At 38.2% G+C, this 26,658-nt stretch overlaps 1 protein-coding gene across 1 annotated transcript in view; it reads left to right on the top strand.

The window, feature by feature from the left end:
- Positions 1–25,829, top strand: part of LOC149023722 (Spc97 / Spc98 family of spindle pole body (SBP) component) — a 40,503-nt gene extending 14,674 nt beyond the window's left edge. Inside the window, exons 6-21 of the mRNA XM_089144224.1 lie at positions 2,113–2,196; positions 2,283–2,381; positions 2,532–2,623; positions 10,209–10,281; positions 10,365–10,517; positions 10,625–10,744; positions 10,881–10,934; positions 14,290–14,373; positions 14,483–14,557; positions 14,649–14,780; positions 15,311–15,436; positions 15,524–15,631; positions 20,997–21,059; positions 21,162–21,236; positions 24,945–25,150; positions 25,245–25,829. Coding sequence (XP_089000350.1) covers positions 2,113–2,196; positions 2,283–2,381; positions 2,532–2,623; positions 10,209–10,281; positions 10,365–10,517; positions 10,625–10,744; positions 10,881–10,934; positions 14,290–14,373; positions 14,483–14,557; positions 14,649–14,780; positions 15,311–15,436; positions 15,524–15,631; positions 20,997–21,059; positions 21,162–21,236; positions 24,945–25,150; positions 25,245–25,368 — 1,668 coding nt within the window. The 3' untranslated portion in view covers positions 25,369–25,829. The remainder of the gene's footprint in view (positions 1–2,112; positions 2,197–2,282; positions 2,382–2,531; positions 2,624–10,208; positions 10,282–10,364; positions 10,518–10,624; positions 10,745–10,880; positions 10,935–14,289; positions 14,374–14,482; positions 14,558–14,648; positions 14,781–15,310; positions 15,437–15,523; positions 15,632–20,996; positions 21,060–21,161; positions 21,237–24,944; positions 25,151–25,244) is intronic.
- Positions 25,830–26,658: the final 829 nt, after the last annotated feature.

Genomic DNA, 26,658 nt, shown 5'->3' with positions numbered 1-26,658 from the left:
TTAATTGCACTGATGAGGACATCATTCGTCGGTGGCAGTTTCGAGTCAACCGGCGACATCAACATAGAGATTTTAAGTTATTTTTATTTACTTGGGTTTGGATTGATTCATGTGTTATTTTTATTTAACTGTACTTTAAGTTTCCAATTTTGTCCCTATATATTAGATCTGTGTAGAGAGTTATTTAGGGTTTTCTAGGGTATTAAATTGTAGGGTTGGGATGAAATTATTCTTTTTCCTATTTAAGGACGTGTATGGCAAGGAATGAAGGATGAATTATTGATTGAAAATTAGAAGTCTTGCACAAGATCCCCTCTCTCCTTGGCATCACTTCTCTCTTCACCTATGGTGTACCTTTTCTTCTCTTCTACTTTCTTGAACAGACCCCAACCCTTTTTCCCTAGTCTGTTCGGAAGTCCTCTATTGCTGCTGTCATTCTTTTTCTTCTTTTTGTTGTTGTTGTTGGTGTTTCTTATCTTTTCTACATGACAGCCTTACCGTAATATTTGTTTCTTTCTTTCCCCTGAATCTTTCTTTTCTTTCTGTGTCATCTGTTCCTGGTTCACAACCCCAATCTCCTTTCCATTTTTGTTTTCCTTTTGTTCCTTTATTACCCGTAAAATATTTTAGTGTTTCTTTGTCTTCCCATCCATAGTTTTAACAGCTATTGGTTTCCCTTCTTCTCATTGCATATACCTTACCCCTATTCCATTACTGTTATTTCCTTAACCATTGTTTTGCAGCCCCATCAAGAACCAGCAGGTATTTTTTTCTTCTTCTTTTGTTTCCTTTGTTACCTTTCATTAGTTATTACTTCCCATTTTCTTTCATTCTGCAGTAGGAATGCTAGTATTTGTTTTTGGTACATAGGAATACTAGTATCAATTTCTAAGGTTTTTACATTGTGATTGATTGCATTTTTATGTTGGAGATAAGATCTTGACTAGGCTGGTAGTTATTTTCTTGGATTCTTGATGAATCTTGGACTCAAAGTAGGGTTACAGTGCACTGATTCCTAGCCTCATATTACCCTTAATTCCTTGCTTTGTTATTTTATCTGTTAGGGATGAATTGATCTTGCTTTACTATTATTGTCTAAACTTGCATGTTCACTAGATTATGCTGTTAAACTTCCACTAATAATTGCCTAACCTAAAGACTAGTAACCAGCCTTGTAGGTTCCCCTAGTTGCTAGGGTTCCCCCTATATCACCCACATATCCTAGTTAAGAGAGGGGTGTCAAACACTTTTGTCTGCTTCTACTGTTGAATGTGGCCAAATCTTCACCAAGATGCAGCTAAACATTGTTGTGGGAGTGATGTGGCAATCCTTAGCACTTGATTCCAACAATGTGCATTCCTGAGAAGGCAAAAAAAGGAAGGCAGAAATGTGAGTTTTCCTTCTTTGGCAAAAAAAAAAAGGCAAAAGAGGGAAAAAGTTTGAGGTTGATCAAAATTTCGATTGGGGACATTTGAAACAGTATTTATGATACCCTGTTGAACTGTATCGCTGAAAATGATATGATATGGGGTGAAAATGTTGACTGACACATTGTTCATCCTCTTATTTGTAGGGTATTTCAACTAGTCACTTCGAAGCTTCTAAAGTTAACATTTTCCTAGTTTTTAAACCATTATTTGACTACATGTTCAGCAGCTTACATCTGATAATTATAGAGAGAGCTTTGTCCGAAGACATCTATTGTTTGTGAAGATCAAGAGCAACTGATATTAACACTAATATGAAATAGGGAAATGGTTTGGAGGTTTGATAAACAGATATAGTTCATTCTTCACATTTGACTTGGTTTAAGCATGAACACATTTGCCTCCACAGGAGAACACAAGCTTCAACCTTTTTGTTTCAGAACATTCTCCTCAGACCTTCTGAAAGAGCAAGCCAATTTCTAACTTTGAACATGTGTTCAGTTTGCTCCATCTGATCAGTATTGGAAGGACTTACTTTGTTATCCTTGTTCACATATATCTATTACAGATATCAACTACTAATGGTATTGCAAGCACTGGTGGCTTGAAATTCCAACTGCATTGATATCATGATATGCCATTGGATTATACTTGCTCCAAACTCATGCAAAAATTTACTTTTCAGGATTACCAGGCTATGGTGGCACAACTTGAGCACCAATTCTGGCTTGGAAGGCTCTCTATACAAGGATTTTGGTTTTTTTGTCAGGTTTGAATTTGCCTTATGGCTTAATCTATCTTTTACTGCAAAATCTTCTTGGATATCCTTTCCCTGATTTATGCCATGCTTTCCAGCCAATGATGGGTTCAATGCAAGCTTTGTGCATCGTGATACAGAAGGCTTCAACCAATAATTTCATGGGTGCTGTGGTTCTTAACCTCTTGCAAAACCAGGTCCTACTTTTTCTCAATAATATCAGAAGTCATTCAGTTAAAGTCTTGTGAAGCTCTTCTGTGATGTTGGATATCCTTATATTATCTCCTATCACTGAAGTGTAATATTTTAATTTCCTTTGTTATCATTGTGCCTCTTTAAACTTTCAGGCCAAGGCAATGGCTGGAGATCATGCAGTGAGGTCATTACTGGAAAAGATGACACAGTGTGCGAGTTCTGCATATCTTGGCATATTGGAAAGGTATCTGTTGCTTGGGAGCTTATTTCCATTCTACTCGTGCACTCCTGTGTCAATTTGATTTGCTAAAGGTTTTCTCTGCTTGAATTCCAAACTCCAATTGTAAAATTAATTTAGCTATCGAAATTATAATTTGATATACTAGGAAGTCTGATCTGCTTGTTTGGTCCTGGTGAAAGAATCTACTAAATGCATAGTCATAGTTTCACAATGCACAGTGGAAATGTGGGATTGATTGCCATTTGAGAGGCACCGGACCACTATTTGAAGGAATCATCCTCTTTTGGAGATCTATTTTGTCAATCTTTTGAAACTGGCTGATCTTTAGCATTGGAGTTCTAACATGAAGTAGGATAAAACCTAGCATAGGGCTGAAACAGGGCCGGGCTGGACCGGCTCTTGCAATCCCAGGCCCAGCCCTATGTATTCTAATCTAAGCTTATTCCTCCCTTGACCCTAATTCAGGGCCAAGGATTATTGTTGCTGACCCTAAACCCTATAGGGCCCACCCAAGCCCATTCCTGCCATACTTAGCCTTGTCTGGCCCTATCCTTATCCCTGTTCCTAATTCATTGAGATCAAACATTAGACATCAATTCACTTTAGATAAAAGGCTCCCTTTCTAAGGTGTTAGGATAGACATAATAAATAACTTTAAAAGGTAAGCAACAGTACCCAACAGGATAAAAACTAATAATTTGGAAGCTCTAACACTCAATTTATAATAACTAAAAACTAGTGTTTATGTTTGCATGAAACACCTATCAGACATAGATGAGAAACTTGAAGAATCAGGAGGAAGAAAACCACCTCTTGAAGCTCCTTATAAACAAGTCAAAAGACCCAAAAAAAAAAAGAAAGAAAAAAAAAAAAAAAAAAAAAAAAAAAAAAAAGAAAGAAAGAAAGAAAGAAAGAAAAAAAGAGTAAACTCAAGGTTGTTATAAAAATGATGCCTCACTAACCTCTAAAGTTCTGATGTACTCCTTTGGTAAAGTGTTTACTCAAGCAACTTTTATTTTTGGTTACTCCAACATGTTACTCCCATGCTGGACCATTAAAACACTATCAACTTGGCACTTCTGCTGACATAAATTTCAACAGATAAGATGCTGCTCAACACATTAACAATGAAACCTATGGTGGTCAAACCAGTAACTTTAAGAGCAGCAACCAACCATAGGAAAGCTCATTCATTGCAGCTATTATTAACAAACTAACATCTGAATGTAGAAATGTCAGAAAACAAAAACAAAAGCTCTTCAAACATATTAACTAAAATATCAAGAAGATACATAAAGGTATCATAGGTAAACTAAAAATAAAATTCATAGAAATATAAAATGATTCAAGCTCCTATAAATCATAAAGGGCAAATTACATATAGACCCCCTGCATCTACAATCAATTACATCTACTACCCCTAAAAAGAAATCAATTACACATACCCCCTTATTGTTGAGTAGTAAAGCTAAATGATGATATTAATAGTGAGGGGGTATTTGTGATTAATTTCATTTTAGGGGTAGTAAATGTAATTGATTGTAAATCCAGAGGGTTTATATGTAATTTTCCCAATGATAAAATAGTTAATAAATTCGTAGTGTTGCTTTAAACTTGAATAAATCAACATTCCATAATTCTATATTGACCTTTGAAGGTCTCCCATTGCTTTAGGGCTAAAATGAGGACCAGGATTAGGGCCAAAACCAAGGTCAGGATCAGGGCCAAAATCAAGGCCAGGGTTAGGGCCAAAATCAAGGCCAGGGTCAAGGCCAAAAATCAAGGACATGCCCGACGGGCCAAAGAGTAATCCCAAGCCCGCCCTTGGCCTTAGTCAGGGCCAGAATATTTTGGGCCCTAACTTGCCCTCAAGGCCAAAAATTTGAGCCTAAGCCCTATTCGGGCTCAGGGCATGTTAGGGCCGCTAAGGCCAAACTTGCACCCCTAACCTGGAGGCTAAATTTTCCTACAAGGGCAACAATCCTAGTGTAAGGTGGGGTTGGTTCCAAATACACGTAGACATTGTTTAGTTAGGACGAGTAGCAACATACATTGAGCATGTAAAAGAGGGAGACAACAGTAAACAGAGAGAATGAGAAAAACACAACAACAGTAAGCCTTTTCCTGACTAAATGGGGTTAGCTACATGGATTCCTGCCTTAAAATCAGTTATGTTTGACGTCATACTAGATACAGGTCTAAGCCATGCATATCCTTTCTCACCACTTTTGTTCAAGTTATCTTAGGTCTACCCCTAGCTCTTCTAATGCCTTCAATCTGGATTACGTTGCTTCTCCTGTATAGGGGCATTCAAAGGCCTCCTCTGAACGTGGTCGTGGCGCCATGCCACCTTTGTTGATTTTCTTGTAGTTTATCATTTATTGGAGTTACTCTCGTACCAACTCTAATATGATCATTCCTTATCTTATCTCTCCTAGTTTTGCCACTCATCTATCTTAGCATTCTCATTTCTGCTACATTTGAGTTTATCTATATGATGCTTTTTAACTGTGTAACACTTTGCACCATACATCGTAGTTGGTAATATGACGGTCCTATAGAAGTCTCCTTTAAGTTTTAAAGGAATATATCACATCATACTACTATATAAAAGTAAAACCTCAATTCAGTTATGGTATTTTTTTCACTAGACCAAAATACCCTTTCCTAACCATAGACACCCCTTCCCAAAATATACATACTCTTTCAAACATCTCAGATTCATATTCACAATCCATCCCTTGAAAATATTCATTTTCAACAATTACATCTATTCAGCAAAAAAAGAAAAAAGAAAAAAGCATACACTAGGAGACCTCATCTTGAATGTCTTTGGTCAATTCATCCATTACCAGTACAAATAGATATGGGCTTAAAGTTGACCCTTAATGTAGCCCAACTGTTATCGGGAATTCATTACTTTGTCCCCCTACTGTTCTAACACTAGTCACCGAACCATCATACATATCCTTAACTATATCTACATATTTACTTGCAACACTTCTTTTCTCTAGTACTTGCCAAATTAACGCTCTAGGGACTCTATCATAAGCTTTTTCTAGGTCAATAAATACCATATGAAGGTCTTTCCTACATTCTCTATACCTTTCCATAAGTCTCCTAATTAGGTAAATAGCCTTCGTTATAGATCTTCCCGGCATAAACCCAAATTGGTTCTCCGTAACTATAGTTAAGTGTCTCAAACGGGTTTCAATTATTCTCTCCCATAATTTCATCGTATGACTCATCAATTTAATGCCCCTATAGTTATTACAACTTTGAATATCTCCTTTATTTTTGTAAATTGGAACTATGACTCTTCTCCTCCATTCATTTGGCATTTTCCCTGTGCTCATAATCTTATTAAACAACTTAGCTAAATAATTTATAGAATTCACAATATACTAAATCAGAATTGTGTCAATTATCTAAAAAAGATATTCTCCCTCAGTATGAAACAAACATTTAACCTCTCATTTGGTAACCAAACGATTTTCGGTCATTTTAAGTTTTTCGGACTATAAAATCACCATAAATTATTTTACAATGAACTCTCAAACGGATCTTAAATTATTTCTAGAAAAGGAAAAAAATAAAAAACAAAATACAACCACGTGCATATGCATGTGGAGTTTTGCTAGTCTATTATAAAAAACTGTGGCCGTACTCCTCCATTTCATTCACCCTATTTTAATTCTTTGGGAAACATCATCATTTATATCACCTTTCTTTCATATATGATTAAGCTAAGGTGCTTAAAAGAATTTGCTTTTTGGAATCTCCTAAATAAATTTTACCACCTCATCATCTGTCCAATCATAACCAAAAGTTACAGACTAGATATTCTGTCTTAATTTGCTTAGTTTGAAGCCTTTTGATCCAAAGTTGCTCTTTATGCTTCTAACTAGGCATTAATCCCTACTCGTGTCTCATCTATCAATACAATATCATCAACAAAAAGTATACACGAAGGAGCCTCATCGTAATGTCTTTGGTTAAATCATCCATTATAAGTGCAAATAAATATGGGCCGAAAGTTGATCCTTGATGTAGCCTAACTATAATCGGGAATTCACCACCTTGGCCTCCTATTGTTCTTACACTTGTCATTGAACCATCATACATATCTTTAACTATATCCCTATATTTACTTGCAACATTCCTTTCTCTAGTGTTAGCCAAATTAATTCTCTAGGGACTATCATAAGCTTTTTCTAGGTCCATAAATACTATATAAAGATCTTTCCTACACTCTTTATACCTTTCCGTAAGTCTCCTAATAAGGTAAATAGCTTCCATTGTAGATCTTTCTTGTACAAAACTAATTGGTTCTCTGTAGTAGTGGTTTCTTGTCTCAAACGGGTTTCAATTACTCTCTTCTATAATTTCATTGTATGACTCACCAATTTTATGCCTCTATAGTAATATAGCTTTGAATATCTCCTTTATTCTGTAAATTGGGGCCAGGATGCTTCTCTATTCATTTGCATTTTCATTGTGCTCATAATCTTATTAAATAACTTGGTCAACCAAGCTAGCCCATAGGTTCCTAAGATCTTCCATACTTTTATTGTGATTTCATCAAGACCTTGGGCTTTGCCTACTTTCATCCTCCTTAGAGCTTTTTTTTTTTACTTCAGACATCGAAATTTTCGTATATATGTTCAAAAATTGGTGGTATGGCAAATGGTGTAATCATTTGAACCATGGATTCCTGAAGTATGTTCATTTAGTAGGCTAAAGAAATAGACTTTCCAAATGTTCTTGATGTCATCATCACGTTCTAGTACCTTGTGTTCTTCACTTTTAATACATTGAACCTGGTCTAGAACTCTACTCTTCCTGTTCTGTATTTTAGCTATCTTATAAATAGCTTTTTCCCCTTCCATTGTGCCCAACTTATTATATAAATCTTCATGCCTTTTCTCCCTTGTTTTTCCCACAATTTTTTTAGCTTCATTCCTTGTCAACTTATACCTTTGTAGGTCTTGTACATCCTTAGTCCTTTGCCATGTCTTAAAGCTAGCTTTCTCTTAAGGGCTGTGTGAACCTCACCATCCCACCACCATGTCTTTCTATAAAGATGGTGCTTTCCTTTTGATTCACCTATGACACCTTTAGCTACCTTCCTAGTACACATAGCCATGTCATTCCACATTTTATTAGTGTCTCCCTTAAATTGCCACTTTCTTGTTTGACTACTTCATTAGTGAAAGATTTCAAGTTTCAAGTATGCAATCTCTTTTTAAGTTCCACCACCTTATCCTTGGATAGTTAATCTCAGCTTTTATGAGTTCGTGGAGTGAGGCAGGCATCCAAGACCACAATTCTATGTTGTGTGGTTAAGCTTTCCTCTAGTATCACCTTACAATCCTTGCACAACAATCTATCCAATCTTCTTGTTAGGAAGAAATCTATTTGGCTTCCAAACTGTTCACTTTTGAAGGTAATAAATGCTCCTCTCTCTTTTTTAAATTAGGATTTTCAATAGATAAATCAAAAGCAACAGCCTAATCTAGAATTGCAATCCCTTCTTCATTCTTCTCTCAAAAACCATACCCCCTCCCCCATGTACACTTTCATAGCTTCTTTGATCTTTCCCAATATGCCATCTAGATCACCCCCCTTGATAATCTTTTCTCCTTGATGAATTCTTTGCACTAATCCATCCATATTTTCCGTAAATTTTAACTTTATACTTCCATCCAGTCCTGCTTGAGGTGCATATGCACTAACTATATTTTCAATTTCTTTATCCATTACAAGCTAGATAGTTATAATACTGTCGCCTATTCTTTTAACATCCACCACATTATTCTTTAAATCTTTATCCACTAATATGACTACTCCACTTTTATTACCTTTATCCGTAGTTACCATAGTTTAATTCATCCAACTCTTTAGCTTTTTTTCTCTTCCATCTAGTCTCTTGAATGTAAGCTAGATAATCCTTCTTTTTCTCATGACATCTATTAATTCTAAGCTATATTAAGTTCATTGAACTGCACAAGGTTCCAGTTGAATGACACAGGGACATAGACTACCCAGTATATAGTCAAAGCATATGTGCATGAACCTTCAAGAATCCTAAAATTGGAAGGCTAAGTAGCAGTTACAGCAGTAACATCTATGTTAGTCATTAACTCATTCAGCATAGGGAGTAACTATGGTACATACACTAAATGAAAGGAGAACTAAATATTATGGTAGGGGATATACATGCTACTCAGATTTTAGGGCCTCTCCTTAAGGTTATAGTTCTGTTCAGTTCCTTTAGTATGCTGGTGAAACTCTAAAGAATAAGGAGCAATATTGTTTTTTTTTTGGGGTTGGGGGGGGGGGGACGGATGGGTGGGAAGAAGACAACATATCGGGGAGGCGAACAAAATTTTGGAGAGTAAGGAGCAGATAACAGAAGAAACAGAGGTAATTGATCAAGGCTTTGAAGTAGCAAGAAGAAAGAAGAATAAAGGAGAGAAAAAGGATGCAAGATTGTCAAGGTGAAGCCTAGGCGTCCTGACTCTTATTGTGTCAAGGTGACCTGGTGTCGCCTCGGATTTCCTTGCCCTCTATTGCCTCGCCTCGCCTTGTCACTTGACAACCTTGAAGAGACAAGAAGAACTACAAAAGAAGAGTAATCAAGAGGGGGTAGTTGCAAGACTAAAAAATATAGTGAAACAGAGAAGACACCTCTCCTTACATTCATTCATAAATTGATAGAAACAAACAAAAAGTAGAATTAATAAATAAAATTGAGAACACTGGAAAATGATAAAATCTGCTGCAAGTGAGGTTCACTGGCTGTCCTCTGCAGTATGGCACCCACGAAACTTGTTGTCAAAAGAAGCAGTGGATGGCTGATATGTATGATAATAATGACATCTCCTTTGGTAAGCGTGAAATCCTTGATCAGATGGTGTGATGTCCTCATCAAGATATCGTTGTTCGGATGTTTGCAGTTTGAATCAGCAAGAATTTAGGTTCTTGTTTCTTTTCTGGACTCAATCCAATACAATTTTCTTTTTTTTTTGGTTGGGGGGGGGTACCTGGTTAACTAACTGTGAGTTTTATTTTAGCAACATACCATACTGCAACAACAGAAGGCTGATCTACAGCTCCAATAAAAATCTAAACAAGGGTAAGTCAGATTCAGAAAACCTTCCACACACACCAAAAAAAAGGAAAAGAAAAGAAGAAAAAGAAAATGTAGGGCTGTGCCTTTACTCTTGTCTGCCCCTTTCTTATGACTGGTTTCATTGTGGTCTACATCAATCATCAACTTTGGTGGTTATTTTTTGTTTTGTTTTATAGTTCCCTTTTATAAGAATGATGTTTGTGTATTTTTTAGCAAAGCAATGACAGGTATGAGCAGGAAGCAGAAAAAAACAGCTTTTATAAGAAGTATGAAACGAAAAATGATGACAGATCTTTTTATTCATGTCCTGTGTCATGGATTTGGTTTGGACTTCGCAGCTAGACCCATTCCTACCCTTTGTTTATATGCCATTGACCATTGTATGTACTGCTTTGATCTTGTTATGCCTACTTGATGATACCTTCAGTTGAACTGTACGGAATTGATCTCTAGGTGGGTCTATGAGGGGGTGATTGATGATCCATATGGTGAGTTTTTCATTGCAGAGAACAAATCACTCCAAAAGGTAACAGTAACACCACTATTGTTGAGTATGAGTTTAGTGCACATGGGCCCAATTTGCTTATGTGGGTTTTACCTTTTTGATAGGAGAGTCTTGCTCAAGATTATGATGCCAAGTATTGGGAACAACGTTATAGTCTCAAGGATGATATTCCTAGCTTCCTCAGCAATGCTGCGGGGATAATTTTGACCACAGGGAAATATTTAAATGTCATGAGAGAGTGCGGGCATAATGTCCAGGTTCCATATAACCTTATTTTCTGCTATATTTTTTCCAAATTTTCATTGGAACCTGCAATTACCTCAGTCAATTTTCCACATGGTGCTAATAAGGTTGTTGTCCTCAGGTTACAGTATCAGAGAATTCAAAATTAATGAGCTTTGGATCAAATCACCATTATCTTGAGTGCATTAAAGCTGCTTACAATTTTGCCAGTGGCGAGCTCTTGAACCTCATAAAGGAAAAGGTGCAATGCTTTCAGTTTTTCATTTTTCAGCGTATTCCTTGCAATTTTCTGTTTTTACTCGTATTCTTGTCAGTTGCCATTCAAATGCTTTATGTGACAAATTATTCTGATGATGAAATTTATCTTCTTGTTACAGTATGATCTCATGGGAAAGCTTCGTTCTATGAAGCACTATTTTCTTCTTGATCAGGTATGCTGATCTACTAATAATTCCACTTGAATTTATATTAAATTTATTTGGATCCTAGCTTATTCTTGATGGTAAATTGTTCAGCTGATTGCTCCTTATGTTTCAAAAGCATTCTCTTGTTTTATTTAATAAATAGATTTGGAAAAAGAAATTAAAAAAAATAAGGCATTCCATTTCCATATGGAATGGTTTTGATGGCTAGATGCAAAGTAATGCAGAATTATGAAAATAAAAACTTAAATGTGTTATTTGTATGGAAAATAGTGCAAAAGGTGAAAAGGTGGGAAACGTTTATTTGTTTTCTTCAAATTACCGCAAATGAAATAGTTTGCATAACACCAAAAAGGGAGGAGTAATTGTTTGGTTCCATTTTTTGTCTGCTGTTCCATCTTCCATATACCTGAATATCTTGCCTACGATTAAGCTTGAGAGACAAGTAACCTTGTCCTCTAAAGAAGGAAACAAACTTACAAGTAAAGGACAGAATAAACTAAAAAATTTTTGGTCCATAATAGAAAGAACCAGAAATAGAAAGTATAAATTGAAAATAGAAACTAAGCAGAAAAGGACACTCTGATCCTTCAAAACTTGTGAACCAAGTTTGCTTTGCAAAATAGGAACTTGTGAAATAGAAACTTGGGCTCCAAGGTTGCTGCCCCAAGGCTTGTGCTCCAAGGCAATTCTCAACAGTTAGATAGGGTAGGAAACTTCTGGACAACTTCATCAAATGAATTTGTTCTTGCTTGGTGAGGTAGCAACCCTCTTTCTACTGTCCTCATCACTCTCAGTGTCCCACAAATTTGATGAGACTTATAGCACCATTCTTGGAAAAGTTACTTTTGAGTCTCTTTTCCACCAAACCCCACCCAATTACGTAGTGCAAATTCCATAATTTCCTTTTTTTTCTCTCTTTTCTTGTCAACCCAACCCACAACATTTGAGACTCAATCTTAAATGTCTTTAAACTTGCTGTTGTATCAAAAGTACCTTGAAATAGGATCTCCTATGCTCTTCCAATTTGGTGCTTGATAGGGCCTCCCTCTGGGAGGTCTTTCATGAACTTAATACCTGTCATGCATGGGGTTGTCATACTGGGACTCTAGCATGAGCATTCCTCTTTCTGCCTTCTTGATAGCCACCTGTGGGGACTCTTGTATAAACTTCTCTGTCTCTGTGTTTTCCACTAGTTTCTTTCCAGTGGGGAATAACCATTTGGGAATTTACCTGTGGAGGTGGGGGAGGTAACTCTTCTCTGCATGGGTGTTCTAATTGAGCCACCATATTTGTCAGACCTTGTGCTAGAACCTTTGCTAGGGTTTTTATTTTATTTTTGATTTATATTGTCTAAAGTTATGGCATGCTGATTCATCCATGATGGCTCTGATGCCACTCTGATGTAGCCTCACGTGTATAAGGCCCAGTTCTTCCAAGTTCTTATTAAAACCAACCTTAGCCAGATTGGAAAGGCTGGGGATGAAGGATGGAAGAATGAAGACAGATCAGCTATGCTGTTGGAGGAGAATTCCTTCTAATTGAAACCCTAAGTATCCATTTGATCCTTGATCTCTGCTGCAACAACTCTCTTCAACAATTTTATTCATGAAGACTGATTTGGTTACAAGCATTAGGCTGTGTATTTATAGCCTTTATTGAAGGACTTTTACTAGGACTTAAACTTCAAAAGCAAAAACTAGAAGGACTTCTATTTTGAATAGAACTCATAAGTAAAATAGGACTGCTACTTAACATTGTCTGACTCAAATAACAAACCAAAAACATAATTGGACTCCAAATAAAATCTTGACTGTAACTAGACTCGGTTGGGCTCAAATTGGACTGCCCAAAATGACAAAAATGCTCCTGCTGTCGCACCATGACCCTATGCTGTTGGGCAGTGCGGTTAGCTGCTGGGCAGCAACCTTGTGCCCTTTTTCTGGCCTAGGGACCTTCTTGGGATGAGTGTTGGGACCTGCATCACATACCCATGGGAAGAGTGATCAGGGTGGGAAATCTCCTCTTTTCTGATTTTCTCAAGGGAAGATCAGGGAAAATAACTTAAAATTGTTGACTTTAGTCTGGAAAAATGTTACACATTTAAGAGAATGAAAAGAAGCTCTATTTGATCATATGTCTAGAATGACTATTTATCACCATGACAAATGGAAGTCAATCTGAAACTAACCTTGATTCGGATTGCTTGTTATGAACCTGGTTCTGTATGAATGATTGAATTCAAGAGAAATCTCTTTATGTTCAGGTTTGCCTGGGGAATTTGCCAAAACAAAATTCTCAGTCACCTGTCTTAAGTACTGAGTTCTGAAGCTATTATTTACTTATGAAGCAATAGATCAGCATATGAGATTAAATTATTCTCATATCTCTAATAGAAAAGTGTTTTTCGATTATTTTGTTCTTTACGTGTATTTGTTGGGGATGGATGCACAACCACGAAGAACAACAATAACCAAAGACAATAACTTACATGAAAATTTCCAAATTGGGAAAAAAATCATGATCTTTGTCAAAAGAGAAGCGGAGAAAATCTCGCTATGTGAAAAATTGTTACAATTGCACAGACAGTTCTCACAACTCACAGGAGGGAGGGAGGAAATGAATAAAGAAAGGGACAGGTTTGGAGATAGCCAACCTGTGCATAAAAGCGCAACTTCAGTATTGTGATGGACACTCAATTGTCAATTTTTGTTCCATTCAATTCTCTCAGTTCCATCAGAATACATGTAAATACAGAGGAAAAATTAACATTAATTGAACACCTACACAATAGGAAAAAAGGCTGTACCCACTACCCAGTGCACGAGACACTTGCATTTAGTCAGGTCTGAGGTATGCAGCCTTACCCCTGTTTGTGAAGAGGCTATCTCCAGCACATGAACCCGTGGCCAAGCATTCAGCAAGTGAGCACTTGACCAACGTGCCAAGTCACACTCTATGGAAACTTACTTGAATAATAAAACTTCCAGATATCTCCTATTCAATCTACCCACCATTATAAGATTTTGCTTCTCTTGAAACTATCAGCCCTCTCTTGACTGTAAACACTGGGTTTGGCCAATAGCATCTTTGCTTGGGTATTCAAAGTGGGCCATTCTGGTCCAACAATGCTAATGCATGCATCAACATGGATTTCCAAATCTTGACTGGTGGCTTTATTGGGCATATCATACCTTTTGCTGTCCTTTTTCATTGTGCTCTTTATCTTATTCTTGGTGCTCCTATTCATCTTAATCTTATTCTAAGCTGTACTGTTACCCTGTAAATAATGGATCATTCTTATCTTTGTGATTTAACTTTCATTTTGTTCCTGTCCTGTGAATATATCTGTGTTGATCCACAGGGTGACTTCTTGGTTCATTTTATGGACATTGCTAGAGATGAACTTGTGAAAAGGCCTGATGAAATTTCAGTGGAGAAGCTTAAGGTTGAACTTTTTCTTATTCTTTTTTGTTTAAAAATTATTGTTATTGCCTCCAGGAAGTTCACTTTATTTATTTATTTTTATTTTTTTATGGCGATCTTTGAGAAACTAGTCACTTCTAGATCTTGCACTGAGAACCACGGCTGCTGCAGCCGATCCTCACCATGAGGACTTGACCTGTTGTGTGGTATGTCACTTATACTTTTTAAACTTCGCTTTTGTTAGGTTGAGTTGGCTGGGGGTGTCTTGTCCATTTCATGAGTTACTCTCCTTTACAGGAAAGGTCTTCTTTGCTTAAAAGATTGGGCACACTTAAAGATCTCGAAATTAGTAGGCCTGTTTCTGATAGTAATGATCTAGAGGAACCAGTAAGCATTACTGGCCTGGAAACATTTTCTTTGAATTACAAGGTATGTGAAATTTCTGCCTTTCTAATTGTGGAGTACTTTGTTAAATTGTTGATAATATAAGCCAATATGCCAGTAGCATGTGTAGGTAGGGCTAAAACTTGGGCCGACTGGATTGGTTGATTGCTGAATTTTTAATAAGGCTGAGCCTGGTGTCTGGCCCAATTTGTTCAGATGAGGCCAATTTTCATTTGGACTTTGGCCACATTGTATCTCTACGGGTAGTGATTGGATTGATGGTTCAGTGTGCTGTTTTGTGAGGCCAGAAACTATTGATTTATAGCTTGTCTACCAAAATTTCTTTATTGTATTTCCATTGTTGCCCATGTTATTTTGGTAGATCAGATGGTCAGGATTATTTGATGAGGTGATCTGCCAATCCTACCCTTATTGATCTCCTGGGATGCTTCTCTTTCGAGAGGGTTTATTTCTTGCAAAGCTTTTGCATGACACCAAATCTTGGCATCCTTAAGAGCCGTTTAAATACATGATATGGCGGAAATGCAATTTCATTGACCTACTTTCTGGAACAGGTTCAATGGCCGTTGTCCCTTGTTATTTCAAGAAAGGCCTTGACAAAATATCAACTAATTTTCCGCTTCCTGTTCCACTGTAAACACGTTGACCGTCAGCTTTGTGGGGCATGGCAAGTTCATCAAGTATGACGTTATCTCTTGCTTACATGTTTGAATGTTTCCTAGTACACCCAACCCTTTTTTCCAAGCTAAATGCTATTATTTCCTCAGGGAGTTCGTGCTCTTTACGCAAGAGGAACTGTTATCTCCCGCTCATCACTTTTATGTCGTAGCATGCTTAAATTTATCAACAGCCTTCTACACTATCTTACATTTGAGGTAAGCTTTAGTTCTTGCTCTGTACTGTTGGAAAGATACAATAGGGTCTGGGTCCTTGTATAATTTTATTGCTCTGATGATCCAACTGAACCAAAAAAATAATAATAATAATTACATGGAGAAAAAAAAAAGGATCTATAATGTAAATCACTCCTGACCACTCCCCTCCCCCCCAAAAGAAAATTTTGAGAATAGTATAGATTGGATCTTTGATGCAGAGAATATAGACCATAATATCAAGAAAGTTTATATCTTAAAACTGAGAACTTGTAACAGTTTAATAACTTGTGGGAGTGGACTATTCTAACAAGGGCCTATTTGTTTGACAGAAAAAAGTGGGTGGGAAGAAGTTTTCTGTAAAACACCAACACCAATGTTTGTTTGATTGGTGGTAAGGAGAAGTGAGGAGACAGCTTTCAATAAGTAATCACAAAACAAACAAAGGGCCAACGCCCAGCCGAAGCAAAAGCACAAACCAGCGGCAAATAAGAGGGGCTGGAAGAGAGAAAAGTGGCTCAAGAGACACTATGCAAAGCCGGCCAAAAGCCAACAAACCTAGCTAGACTGAGTTGAGCCCATTTTTTCTGCCTGTTCTACTTCTTATTCTGTCTAGGAGACTTGAAATCAATGATGAAGTCTCCGTTCACTTGCTAATGGCCGTTGGTGATACAGTTGCTTCTCCTTCAGGTGTCATGATCACTGTCACGATCAGGGCAAAGGAAAGGGAAATTTTGGTCTCATGAGCATCCTTGCAAACACCCCTGCAAATGTTTTTGTCATGCAAAAAAGGGGTCTAGAATAATAGGGTTAGTTGCTTGGAATCGGAGGGGAAAGGGGAGCGAGAGATGGAGAAGGGGCTAGCCAAACATTGAAGGAAGCTGGAAATCCTAATTTGGGAGGAGAGAGGAAGAAGAGTTTGGAGGAGGATGGGGAGAGGGCAGTAGAAGAGGGACTTGGGTGGACAGTTGTTGGAAGGGCTGGAGGTGGGCTGAGAATGGTAAGGGAGAGGGGAAGAGGAAGGGAAAAGGGAGGGAGGGTTGGGCCAAAGTTGGGGCCTGGGAGGGGGGGGGGGAGGTATGGCTGGGAGGGGAGATGGGTTGGTGGGTTGGGGAGGGAGAGGATGGGTAGGGTTGAAAGGGAACTGAGGTGGGAGAGAGGGAAAGATTGGAGCCTAGGGATTGGGGATGGTTGGGGGGGGGGAATGATTATTTTATTAATGTAAGAACCACAAAAGTCAATTTTCTGATCCTTCCTTTTTTTTCCTGTTCCTACACCCTATTCCAGATGGGTCACACCCCCTTTTTGGGGGAAAACAAATAGCCCCCAAAAGAATAGGCCTACAGAATTTGACAAAATTATAACAAATACAGAGTTCTGTAAAATTGCTGGGGCTACTTGGAAAACTAATAGCAGAACCAGACATCAATGTTGATCAGAGAATTTCAGAACTAACAGAAATTCAAAAAGTTGAATTACAGAACCTTGTGTCTCAGTTGTAGCTAACTCAGAGCAGTAACTAAAGAAATAATATCAAAATTTGATTGAATCAGGTTACAAAACAGATATGGTTCAGCTATATGTCTTCAAGGTGCTGGCTAGGTGACTATCCCGGCGCCTTGATGACTAATGTCGCCTATTTTGGTGTTTAAGATGTAGCTTTACTTGAATAAGGTTTAGTCTTCCAAGATCTCTAAGGCTAGACTAGTATTCCAGGCCTTAATTTTGATTCTGGGTATGGCATTTGGGATGGTTTCTGAATGGATTTGCTGGTTGGTGTGGACTGGTGGACTTTGAATCCCTTGGTTAGGGTAATTGGGAATTTGGGATGAAATGGTTTCGAGGATGGAGTGTTAATTTTTGAGAGATTTAGGATGGTGGGATGAGATGGGATTGGTTCTTAAGATATGGGATGAAAAGTTAATGGGGATGGGGTGAAACTTGGATTGAGCCTGACCCTTACTGCCAAGTATAATCTCCCCAAGTTTCAATGGATTTGGATGGCAGAATGTGAAAATATTAGGTTTCTTGATTTTTGAGCGATATTGGGTTAAAAAAAGGAAAGAATGACCAGACCTGGAGATTGGCTGGTTTGTTTGGGCTGAAAATGGTTCTAATATAGTGTGTATGAAGGTGGAATATGGCTGTTATTTTGGGTGAAACTGATGGATGGTTGTGGAGATCTGACAGTGTAGGTTTGGGCTGGAAGAGAAGGGATCGAACCAGGGAATGGAGAGCCAAACAGAAAATCGAAGTGACTGGAGAGGGGGACTGATGTAGGCTGCTGATAATTCCTGAATGGAGCCTTGGAGATGGAACAACTTAGGTGGATGTTGAAGGTTGAACTCTGCTCTTCAACCAGCTGCAGGTCTCCAGGCTTGACTTCACCTTAGAACCCTTCGCAGCCTTGGATCTTGAATTCTCTATTGACAGATCTAGAACGTACTGACAAGTAACAATCACATGAGGAATTACTTAAAGAGAAGCTTTCTTATTTAATCTTCGAATCTGATCTCTGCCATCAAGTGGAGGAGTCTTCTATACAAACTAGGGACTTGAATTTCTAGCCTGATTCTAACTTGACTTGCTATACTTGAGGTCCTTATAGTTACACCTGTTTAAGGACTGAATTAAAATAATAAACACACACGTCTAAACAGAAAAAACTCATATGCGTAATACACCCCTCAAGTGGACAGAATTACAATCCTGCTACTGGTTCTGTCGAGTACACTAAAGAACTGAAATAAAACTGTAAATAAGCTACTGGTTCTCATGGCCCTTCACTTGGAGGGCTTGGATACTGCATCTGTTGGGGTTGCATTGTGCTAGACTCCTTTAACATCTTGGTTCACCGGGACACCATGACAATATTTTATTATTATTCTTTTTGTAACTGAGGTTTGTCCAGGCCAGCTTACTCACACCCTGACTACATCCTCAGGGGGTAGCTTTATATATAAAAGGGCGGGAGGAATAACTATTTATATATATAGCGAGGTTCGTCCCTGGCTCCAAGGAGATTCGAACTCAAGAGGTCTTGGTACACCATGACAATTATTCACTGCAAAGAATGTAGATTTTGCTTAAAACTGACCTCTAATATTGAATTAGAAAATAGATGGATAAAATTGTTAACCAGGCGTGGGATCCATTTAAGGACCACTGCAAAATCAACAACAGTATATCTTCAGAAATGATTGAAACTGTATTTCATAAATTCTTATCTTAGGCCATATGGCCCTGCATCTATTTATGATTTCATAAACTAATTCTTTAACAATCCTAAAGAGATTGGGAATCCAAACTGCTACATGGAATAATCAAAACAAGCTAATATTTGGCACTTCTACCCAAGCTAGGACTATAAAGACAGAACATAGATTTTGAATTGAATCTGGACTCAAATTTCTAGTAGTTCTAGCAATTGACTTGGTTAATTTCCAAAATTTAAGGACTCTAAACTAATCTCGTAGTCTTAACTCCTACCCATATTTTAGGCCCACTGTAAAGTCTATCCCTTGGACTGAATAACCAATATGAGTAGAATTCATGTAGATTGAATTGAATAGAGCCGATGCCAAGATCTCTTTGAAAGAACCATCTCAAATGTATAGGGAATTAGGGTTTCTTGGGGGTTTAGTTAGGGTGTATGGGTGGTCTAAAATGGGGTCTTGGTTCTGGTTGAAGTTTTCTATGGTTGTGATGGGATGGTTTTAAAGGGATGCACAGTTGAATTTGAATCTCAACCACCAGTAATGAATAGGATTCTTGGGATTATAGGTGATCCTTGGAGTTTTTGAGATGGGGTGGTTTCTTGAAATGGAAGGGTTTCTTGAGATAGGGATCTAGAGAACTAGTGGTTGGATGGTGACAAAGTTAGGATCAAACTAGAGGAAATAGTCTGGGATGGAATTTTAATGGATTAATTTAGGTTCTTGATTTCAGGGCTTGGAGAAACTTAGAATTCAGGAGAGGCTGGAATTAGGTTTTGTAGGTGGAGGAATGGGCTGCAGCTGGAATAGAGGTAAGCGTATGTGGAGGGATGTTGTGTATGAAGTTTAGGTTCAAATTGATAAAAGATCAGGGAAGAACTTGAGCTTTTCTAATTCGGGGTGAGGGTTACTCAATGGAGTTATATCTGGGGTTCAAGAGAACAGAAAAAGTGGGGAAAGAAAGGGGTCGGGAAGTGACAGGTCTGCAAATAACCTTGCAGATGATCTTGTTCTTTAATGAAGTAGAAGATAGATGGAGGGGAATACTGAATCCTTAGTCACAGCAGGAGATCTGGACCCTTGATTCCACTTTGGACTTCAAGCTTCAAGGATCCCAGGCATTTTGGACTTGAAACACCAAGGAAGCAGATCTATGTCCTAAAAACTTAGACCAGTAACTCTCAAAGAGAAGACAGCAGATGCTTGCAAGCAATACTCCAATAATCTGAGTTCCTCTATTCCTTGTATCTTGGGGCTTTAAATAGTCGCTTACAGCCAATTATAAACCAGACTCAGATTAGGATAACTGATACGCCCCTTATCACTCAGGTGTACAAAGTAGAAAGAAGCAGGGGAAGACAGCAGTAGCAGCAGCTGATACAGGGGAGAATATAGCAACAGCAGCAGAGGCAGTAACAGCAGCTGATACAGGGGAGAAGATAGCAACATCAGCAGCTGGTGTAGGGAGAGGACAAGTGGCAATTCCTTAGTGGACAGCCTCCATTCTGTTATGAGCAGAGGGACAGAAATGACAGTCTAGGTGGCTGAAGGACATTGGATAAGAGAATAAGAGTTGTTAGAGTTTGTTACGCAGGCTGGAGGGGGGGGGATATATCTGGAATGAGAGAGAGATTGAAGGGAGGGGGAAAAGAGAGGAACAGCAAGCTGAGCTTGCGGGGAGAGGGAGCCTCTCAGGTAAAGGGAATGGTCTTGTGTGGAGATTGTCTTCAGTTTAGTTTCGTTTATTTTATTATTCCAAGAACTGGTTATCAGATGTAGAGAATCTGGGTTGTATCAATCCTTTGTATGAATGTCATAATGATGCTAATGGAATGACAGCCAACTCTCTGCTATGTTAATGTTTTCATTGTGAATCTGGGTAACTACTGCGTTATTTACTGATTTGAGGGAAAGTCAAGTTCCCGTTCTCAGAGGGTTCTATCAATAACCAATTCCATTAATTGAACCAATCAGATCATGACCCAGTCAAAACCAGGTGTTAATGCTCAAATAAGACTAAGCCCAGAAGCTGAAAATAAAATTAAGTACACAAAGCCCAGAAGCTGAAAGTAAAACTAAGTACAGGATAACCGATTCCAACCTAAGGCTTATTTGCACTAGATAACCTCACTTTCTGTTTTATCTGCATTCAGGTGCTTGAACCCAATTGGCACATGATGCAGGGTAGACTTCAAACTGCAAAGAGCATAGATGAGGTAAGTCCCTCTTTCTATTTGCTTGTTCTTGCTTTTCTTTTTTGACCTGAATATTCTATGTTAAGTGTATATCGATTTCTAACACGTTGGTTACTGCAACAGGTTATCCAGTACCATGATTTTTTCCTTGATAAGTGCCTAAAAGAATGTTTGCTTCTTTTGCCTGAACTTCTCCAGGTCAGCAGTTCTTTCATTTCAGATGATGTCATAACCATAGATTCATTTAGTTGAACTTCTTTAGGTCAGTGCTATTGAATATAGGTTTTTTTTTGGATAAAACATGAAGGATGATAATCCATGTCATACATGTGGATGCATTGCAATACTGGTTATCCATTTCTCCTTAAGGTCATTCAGGCCTACAAGTCAACAGATTCTGGTGATTCTATCTCATTTTCATTTCCCTCTTCTGCTCAGAGAATTTTTCTAAATTTGTCCTTGCAATTGGTGTATCTACATTGGACCCTGCCAATCGATCTTGTTTTATTCTAATGAATGGTACATATAGGTAGCCCATAGTTTGTTGAGTTCCACTATCACTGTGATCCCCATTACATTAACTTTTTTTTTTTTATGGTGAACTGTTCATAAACTTGTTACTTGTTCTACTATATCAGATTCTATTTGTGCTCTTCTAGGCAGGCTGTTATGGTGCACAGGTAACAGAAGGCACTGGGAGGGTAATAAATCAGGTGACAGCAGTAAGGTACCGTAGGCATCTGTTACGTGCCTAGATGTCTAGGCACACTACTCCTTGATAACTATGCTTCTTGGTTGGAAGGTGTCAAGTAGTTGATGCAGTTTTTATTCACCATAAGTGGTGAAAAAAAGCAGGCTTGCAACAGGATGGATCAGTCCTTTCTCTTTGGTCTTGAGGTTCTTAAAACTGAATAAATTTTGGTTCGGTGCAATATGTTTTGGCTTGCGGTTCCAACAAGTCTTGATTTTCAGAAACCTTATTAGTACACGGAGTCATGGTTAGTTTAAGAGGTTTGTTTTCTATTTTACTTATTTATAGTTAGTTGGGATGGACTACCATAAGACCAATCCTATTCTTTTTTATTTCTTTCTTCTGTTTTAGAATTTCCTAGCCTTTCTTGGATTGTTCTTTTCAGCTTGTGTGGGGAAAAGGATTATTAGTTGACTCTTTTTTCCTTTTATTCTAAATCTGGTCTGGCTACTCTATCCCATCACCCTATGTGGGAGTTTTGATTATTGGAGAATCTATCAGTTTTTGTTTCTAGATTTCAGGGTTCGCTTGGGTGGATTCTCAGGTGACCTAGCGTCAAAACAGGTTTTGCTACTATGAATATGGATTCAGTAGGCTTTCTGAGGATTTTTTTCGGTGTTTTGCTACTCCATTTGATATTAACTGATCGGGGCAGTATATGATTTGTTCTGTTGTCCCTTTTATTTCTTAACTCTATATCTAAGATCCTTTACTTTCTGTTAATATTTTCTAAGTCTGTTTTTAGTTCATGTGATTCTACTGGCCTTTTTTTTGTTGATCGTAAACTTCAAATTTGAATTTGGTCGCTCATTGTCAAGTTCTTTTAAAGAATCAGTACTCAGGATCCATTTTTACACGGATTTGCAGGAGTATTTTCTCATTAGGATTTTCTGATTGTAATTTCAAGTTCTGGTTTTTTTCTTTTGTAGTCATACTGTTATTAGAGAGAAAAAGCAGAAGGAAAGAGGAGAGGGAAGTGGTTTACCCAATAAAGGCATCATGTTACTGTGAATACCTTATTAAACTTTATCGTATAGAGACAATAAGCTAGGGTAATCAGCAAGTAACACAGAAAAAAAGGACTTAATCCTATTCATTAGGGATCTGGTGAACAGATTACTATTCTCACTGTGTATGTTGATGAAATAGTCCTTGCTGGGAGTGAGTAGAGTGACAGAGCTGTGGTTGCAAAATTGAATTTGGGCAGGAATCTTAGAACAATGACCTAGGATTGTTCCTTGGGGTTGAGGTTGCTCGGTCTTCCAAGGGAATCTTCCTCTCTCAAAGGAAGCACACCAAGATCTTCTATCAGAGACTGGATGCTTGGATGTCGCCCTGTTGATACTCTACTTGAAGTGAACACACTTTTGAAAATCAAAGATGGGGAACCAGTGGATAAAGGAAGTCATCAGTGTCTTGCAGGGAGTTGATGTCGTTCCCATACTTGGCTTGACATTGCTCATCATGTGAGGCTGATGAGTCAGTATATGTATGATCCACACTTCACTCATTTATATGATATATGAGTCATATTGAGACACCTCAAGTTGCCCTTAGAAAAAGGGGTTCCTTTCTTTCTTCACAGAGACAATCACTTGCATATAGTGATGTGGGTCCACCATGAAATTGGCCTATTTCTCTTTGAAGTCAACTTAGGGTTGGTAGATATGGGTGTTTGGCCTTTGTTCGGCTGGTTTATGTGGTCATTGGCCTATTTTAAAAGGGTGAACCCGGTGCCAAAGGCTTCTGCACAAGTAGTGTTTGGGGGCCAGTTTTCCTATGGAGTTTTACCCCAGCAATTTTTGCTGCTAGGCTATTTCAATTCCTTGACCTCCCTTAAGTTTAGCGCTTAGGCCAAGTGTGAAAATAGGTTATTTATTTGTTTAAATTAGGTGAGGCCTATCAAGAGTAATGTACCCTAATTACATAGACCTTATCAGGTGCTGATACATTCTTCAATGAATAATCCTTATCAAGGGCCTGATACACATTAGTAAACAGTCCGTACTAGGTTAGTATTTAGTATCAAGAGTCCTTTTTCAAATACAGTTTCTGTTTTGGGTACAACTAGGGTTGTAAGTTAGAGGCTATAAATACAAGGACTGCGCATGTAATAGATTTCAGATTACAATTAACAGAGTGTTATTGCTGCCTAAGTTTTACTGTTTTACCCCCCCCCCCCCCCCCAAAAAAAAAGTTATTGCTGCCTAAGTGTGTTTATAAGAATTAGAGCTGCTCCATCAGCGCTAAGTTACCTCCCTGAAATTGAGTAAGCAAAACATAGGGCTGCTAGCTGAAGGATCTCCTCCTGCCATGCTTGCAGCCTGCCTCCCTCCCACGTCTATCCATCATCTCAATCAATTACAAGACTTGTGCTGCAGGAAGTCTCAAGTCAGCAGATTCTCCTGTTCCCCCGTCCACTATTTTAATTTCTGTTTGAAAACCCTACCCCATTTGATCACTTCTCCATCTCTATTAACCCTAGATCTTTTTAGCCAAAAATAAAACCCTAGATCCATTTCCTCATCCCACCATCAGAATTCTTCCACATTGTAGATCCATTATCTGCCCACCTCCGTTGCCACTTGATCCAGATTGCAGTACTTTCCCCTACCCAAAACCCTAATTTCTTGCTGTCCTAGATTCCCAAACCCTAATCTAAAAACTCTAAATCTGTAAAACCCTAACTCTAGATCCTTGGTACCCTAGCTCCACAACTGTCAAACTCCAACTAAGAACCTTAAAACCCTAATCCTAAATATGTAACACCCCTTACAGCCCTATTGCTCGAGGCCTCTAGAAACCCTAACAGCCCTGATCTGAGGCCCCTAATTCCAGCAGTCAAAGGGAAACAGCCCAGCATACGGGTATCTTAATATTCGTACAGGTCCAGTGACTGAAGTCTGAATTATGATCATACCATTCAACAGATCATGTATGTAATTTTCTTTCCAACATGTAAAAGCCAGCTATTAGTGGTGAACTTTTCAATTGCTAATTTTTATAAAAAATGCCTGCTGCTAAAAATGCAAGGTAAAAATTAAAAGCACCTGTTGGTTAAAAGAATAGACTCAGCTCTTAAGGAAAATTTGTGATTTCTGTACCTTCCTGAATTCTGTTGCACTTTCTCATGATGAATGATTCCCTAATTGCAGAAGGTGGAGAGGCTGAAATCCATCTGTCTTCAGTATTCAGCGGCTACTCAATGGTTGATTTCATCATCCATTTACATTCCCGCCCCAGAGGAGCAGTCAAATATCCAGACAGGATCAGAAAAATTGAAACCATGGCGATCAAAGAGCAAGGCTCCAGTAATGAAGTTAGATGCTACTGATGCCACAGCAGTGACAGATTCTGTTCTGTAAGTCAAATTAAAGCATCAATAGAAATAATTTCCAATTGTGTCACTATCCTCACTTTTTAACTTCTGTCAAATATTTTCTCATAAACTGCAGGAAGTTCGAGAAAGAATTCAATTCTGAGCTTCAGAGTCTGGGACCAATTTTGAGCAATAGTTCCCAAGCAGAGCCATATTTGACTCATCTTGCTCAGTGGATTCTTGGTGTCGGGAATGACTAATAAGTCAACCCTGTCTTCAGGAGTCTGACATTGTGGGAGTGAGTTGATAATTTTTCCATTTCATCAATGATCCTAGGTTTGCAGTTATGTGTTTCTTCCGGACTTCAGATTATTTCTAACATGGTTAAAACGGAAAATTTTCAACCATTTTTGGGAGGATGAGATTACTGGTGCTTTTGTTCTTCATCTTATATCTCCCCCTGCCCAAGTCTCTCTGTACAAGCTTTGCCCAGCTGACCAACATGATTGGTTGGTCGTCGGAACATATATAAACAGTGAAATCCCTAATATCACCCAATGGGTTAACAATTTCAAGAGGCCAACTGCCACTCAGGACCCATATAATGAATTGGTGGAGGCCCAAATAGGCATGCAAGCCTCTCTTTTTTTTCTTTTTTGGCGGGAATAAGATGGAGAAATAGATGGATCATTCTCCTTTTTTTTTTTTTTTTTTTTTTTTTGGTTGAAAGAAACAATCCATTAAATAAGAATAATTACAGGTCAGATTGGGTGAGTTCATCACTTCTTCCCATCCAATATCTTCCCAGTTATACAGAGTTTGTATCGTAAGGGTGGTAACCCATTGACGTATTTCCTCATTTTGAAACCTTTTTATGCTTTTGAGTTTGTTGAACCAGGTTTAACAGTACCGGCACAACAGACGCATTCTTGATTCCTTCCACAACAGAAGAAGTACCTCCGCAGTAATCAACAAGAGAGTTTTCAAAAAGACTCCCAGCCAAACTGAATAACAAGTCTTCTAACTCCATAACCTTCTGATGGTGTCTCAGATATCCACACAAAGTACCCACTGTTTTCTTAGGCATGGGTAGCTAGTCGGTCAGCACTTCAATATTACTCGAGATTGTTGTGATTTCCAATTCTAAATGCCTCGTAAGGTTTTTTTATTTTGGGGTGATAATAAGCAAAAAGTTAATAAAACTATATTACGCATACAACCATGGTCTGTGGTTATAATTATTTCCTCTAGTTCGTTCATATTATCAACTTGTCTTGCAATGGATTGGAACCATGATTGCAATAGACTTTCCTGGAGTGGTTCAACTTTTGCAGTTCCCATTAATCTCAGAATCTCAATAAACAATTGCATGAATTGCAGTGGCCATGGCTTTAGATTTGGTCGTGTTAGGAGTTTGTCATTAAACCATTTGTTCCATATTTTATGGACCTCTATGTTCTTCATCTTCAGTTTTAATAGTTCATGGTGTAATCCTTGCAGTATTGCTTCTAGCAAATTCGTTCCTTTGTTGATTCCTTGTACAAGAAGTT

This window comes from Hakea prostrata, chromosome 2 (assembly GCF_041222555.1).
Source record: "Hakea prostrata isolate BN-2017 chromosome 2, UWA_Hpros_2, whole genome shotgun sequence".
NCBI lineage: Eukaryota > Viridiplantae > Streptophyta > Magnoliopsida > Proteales > Proteaceae > Hakea > Hakea prostrata.
This window is presented reverse-complemented; position numbering and strand designations above follow the sequence as displayed.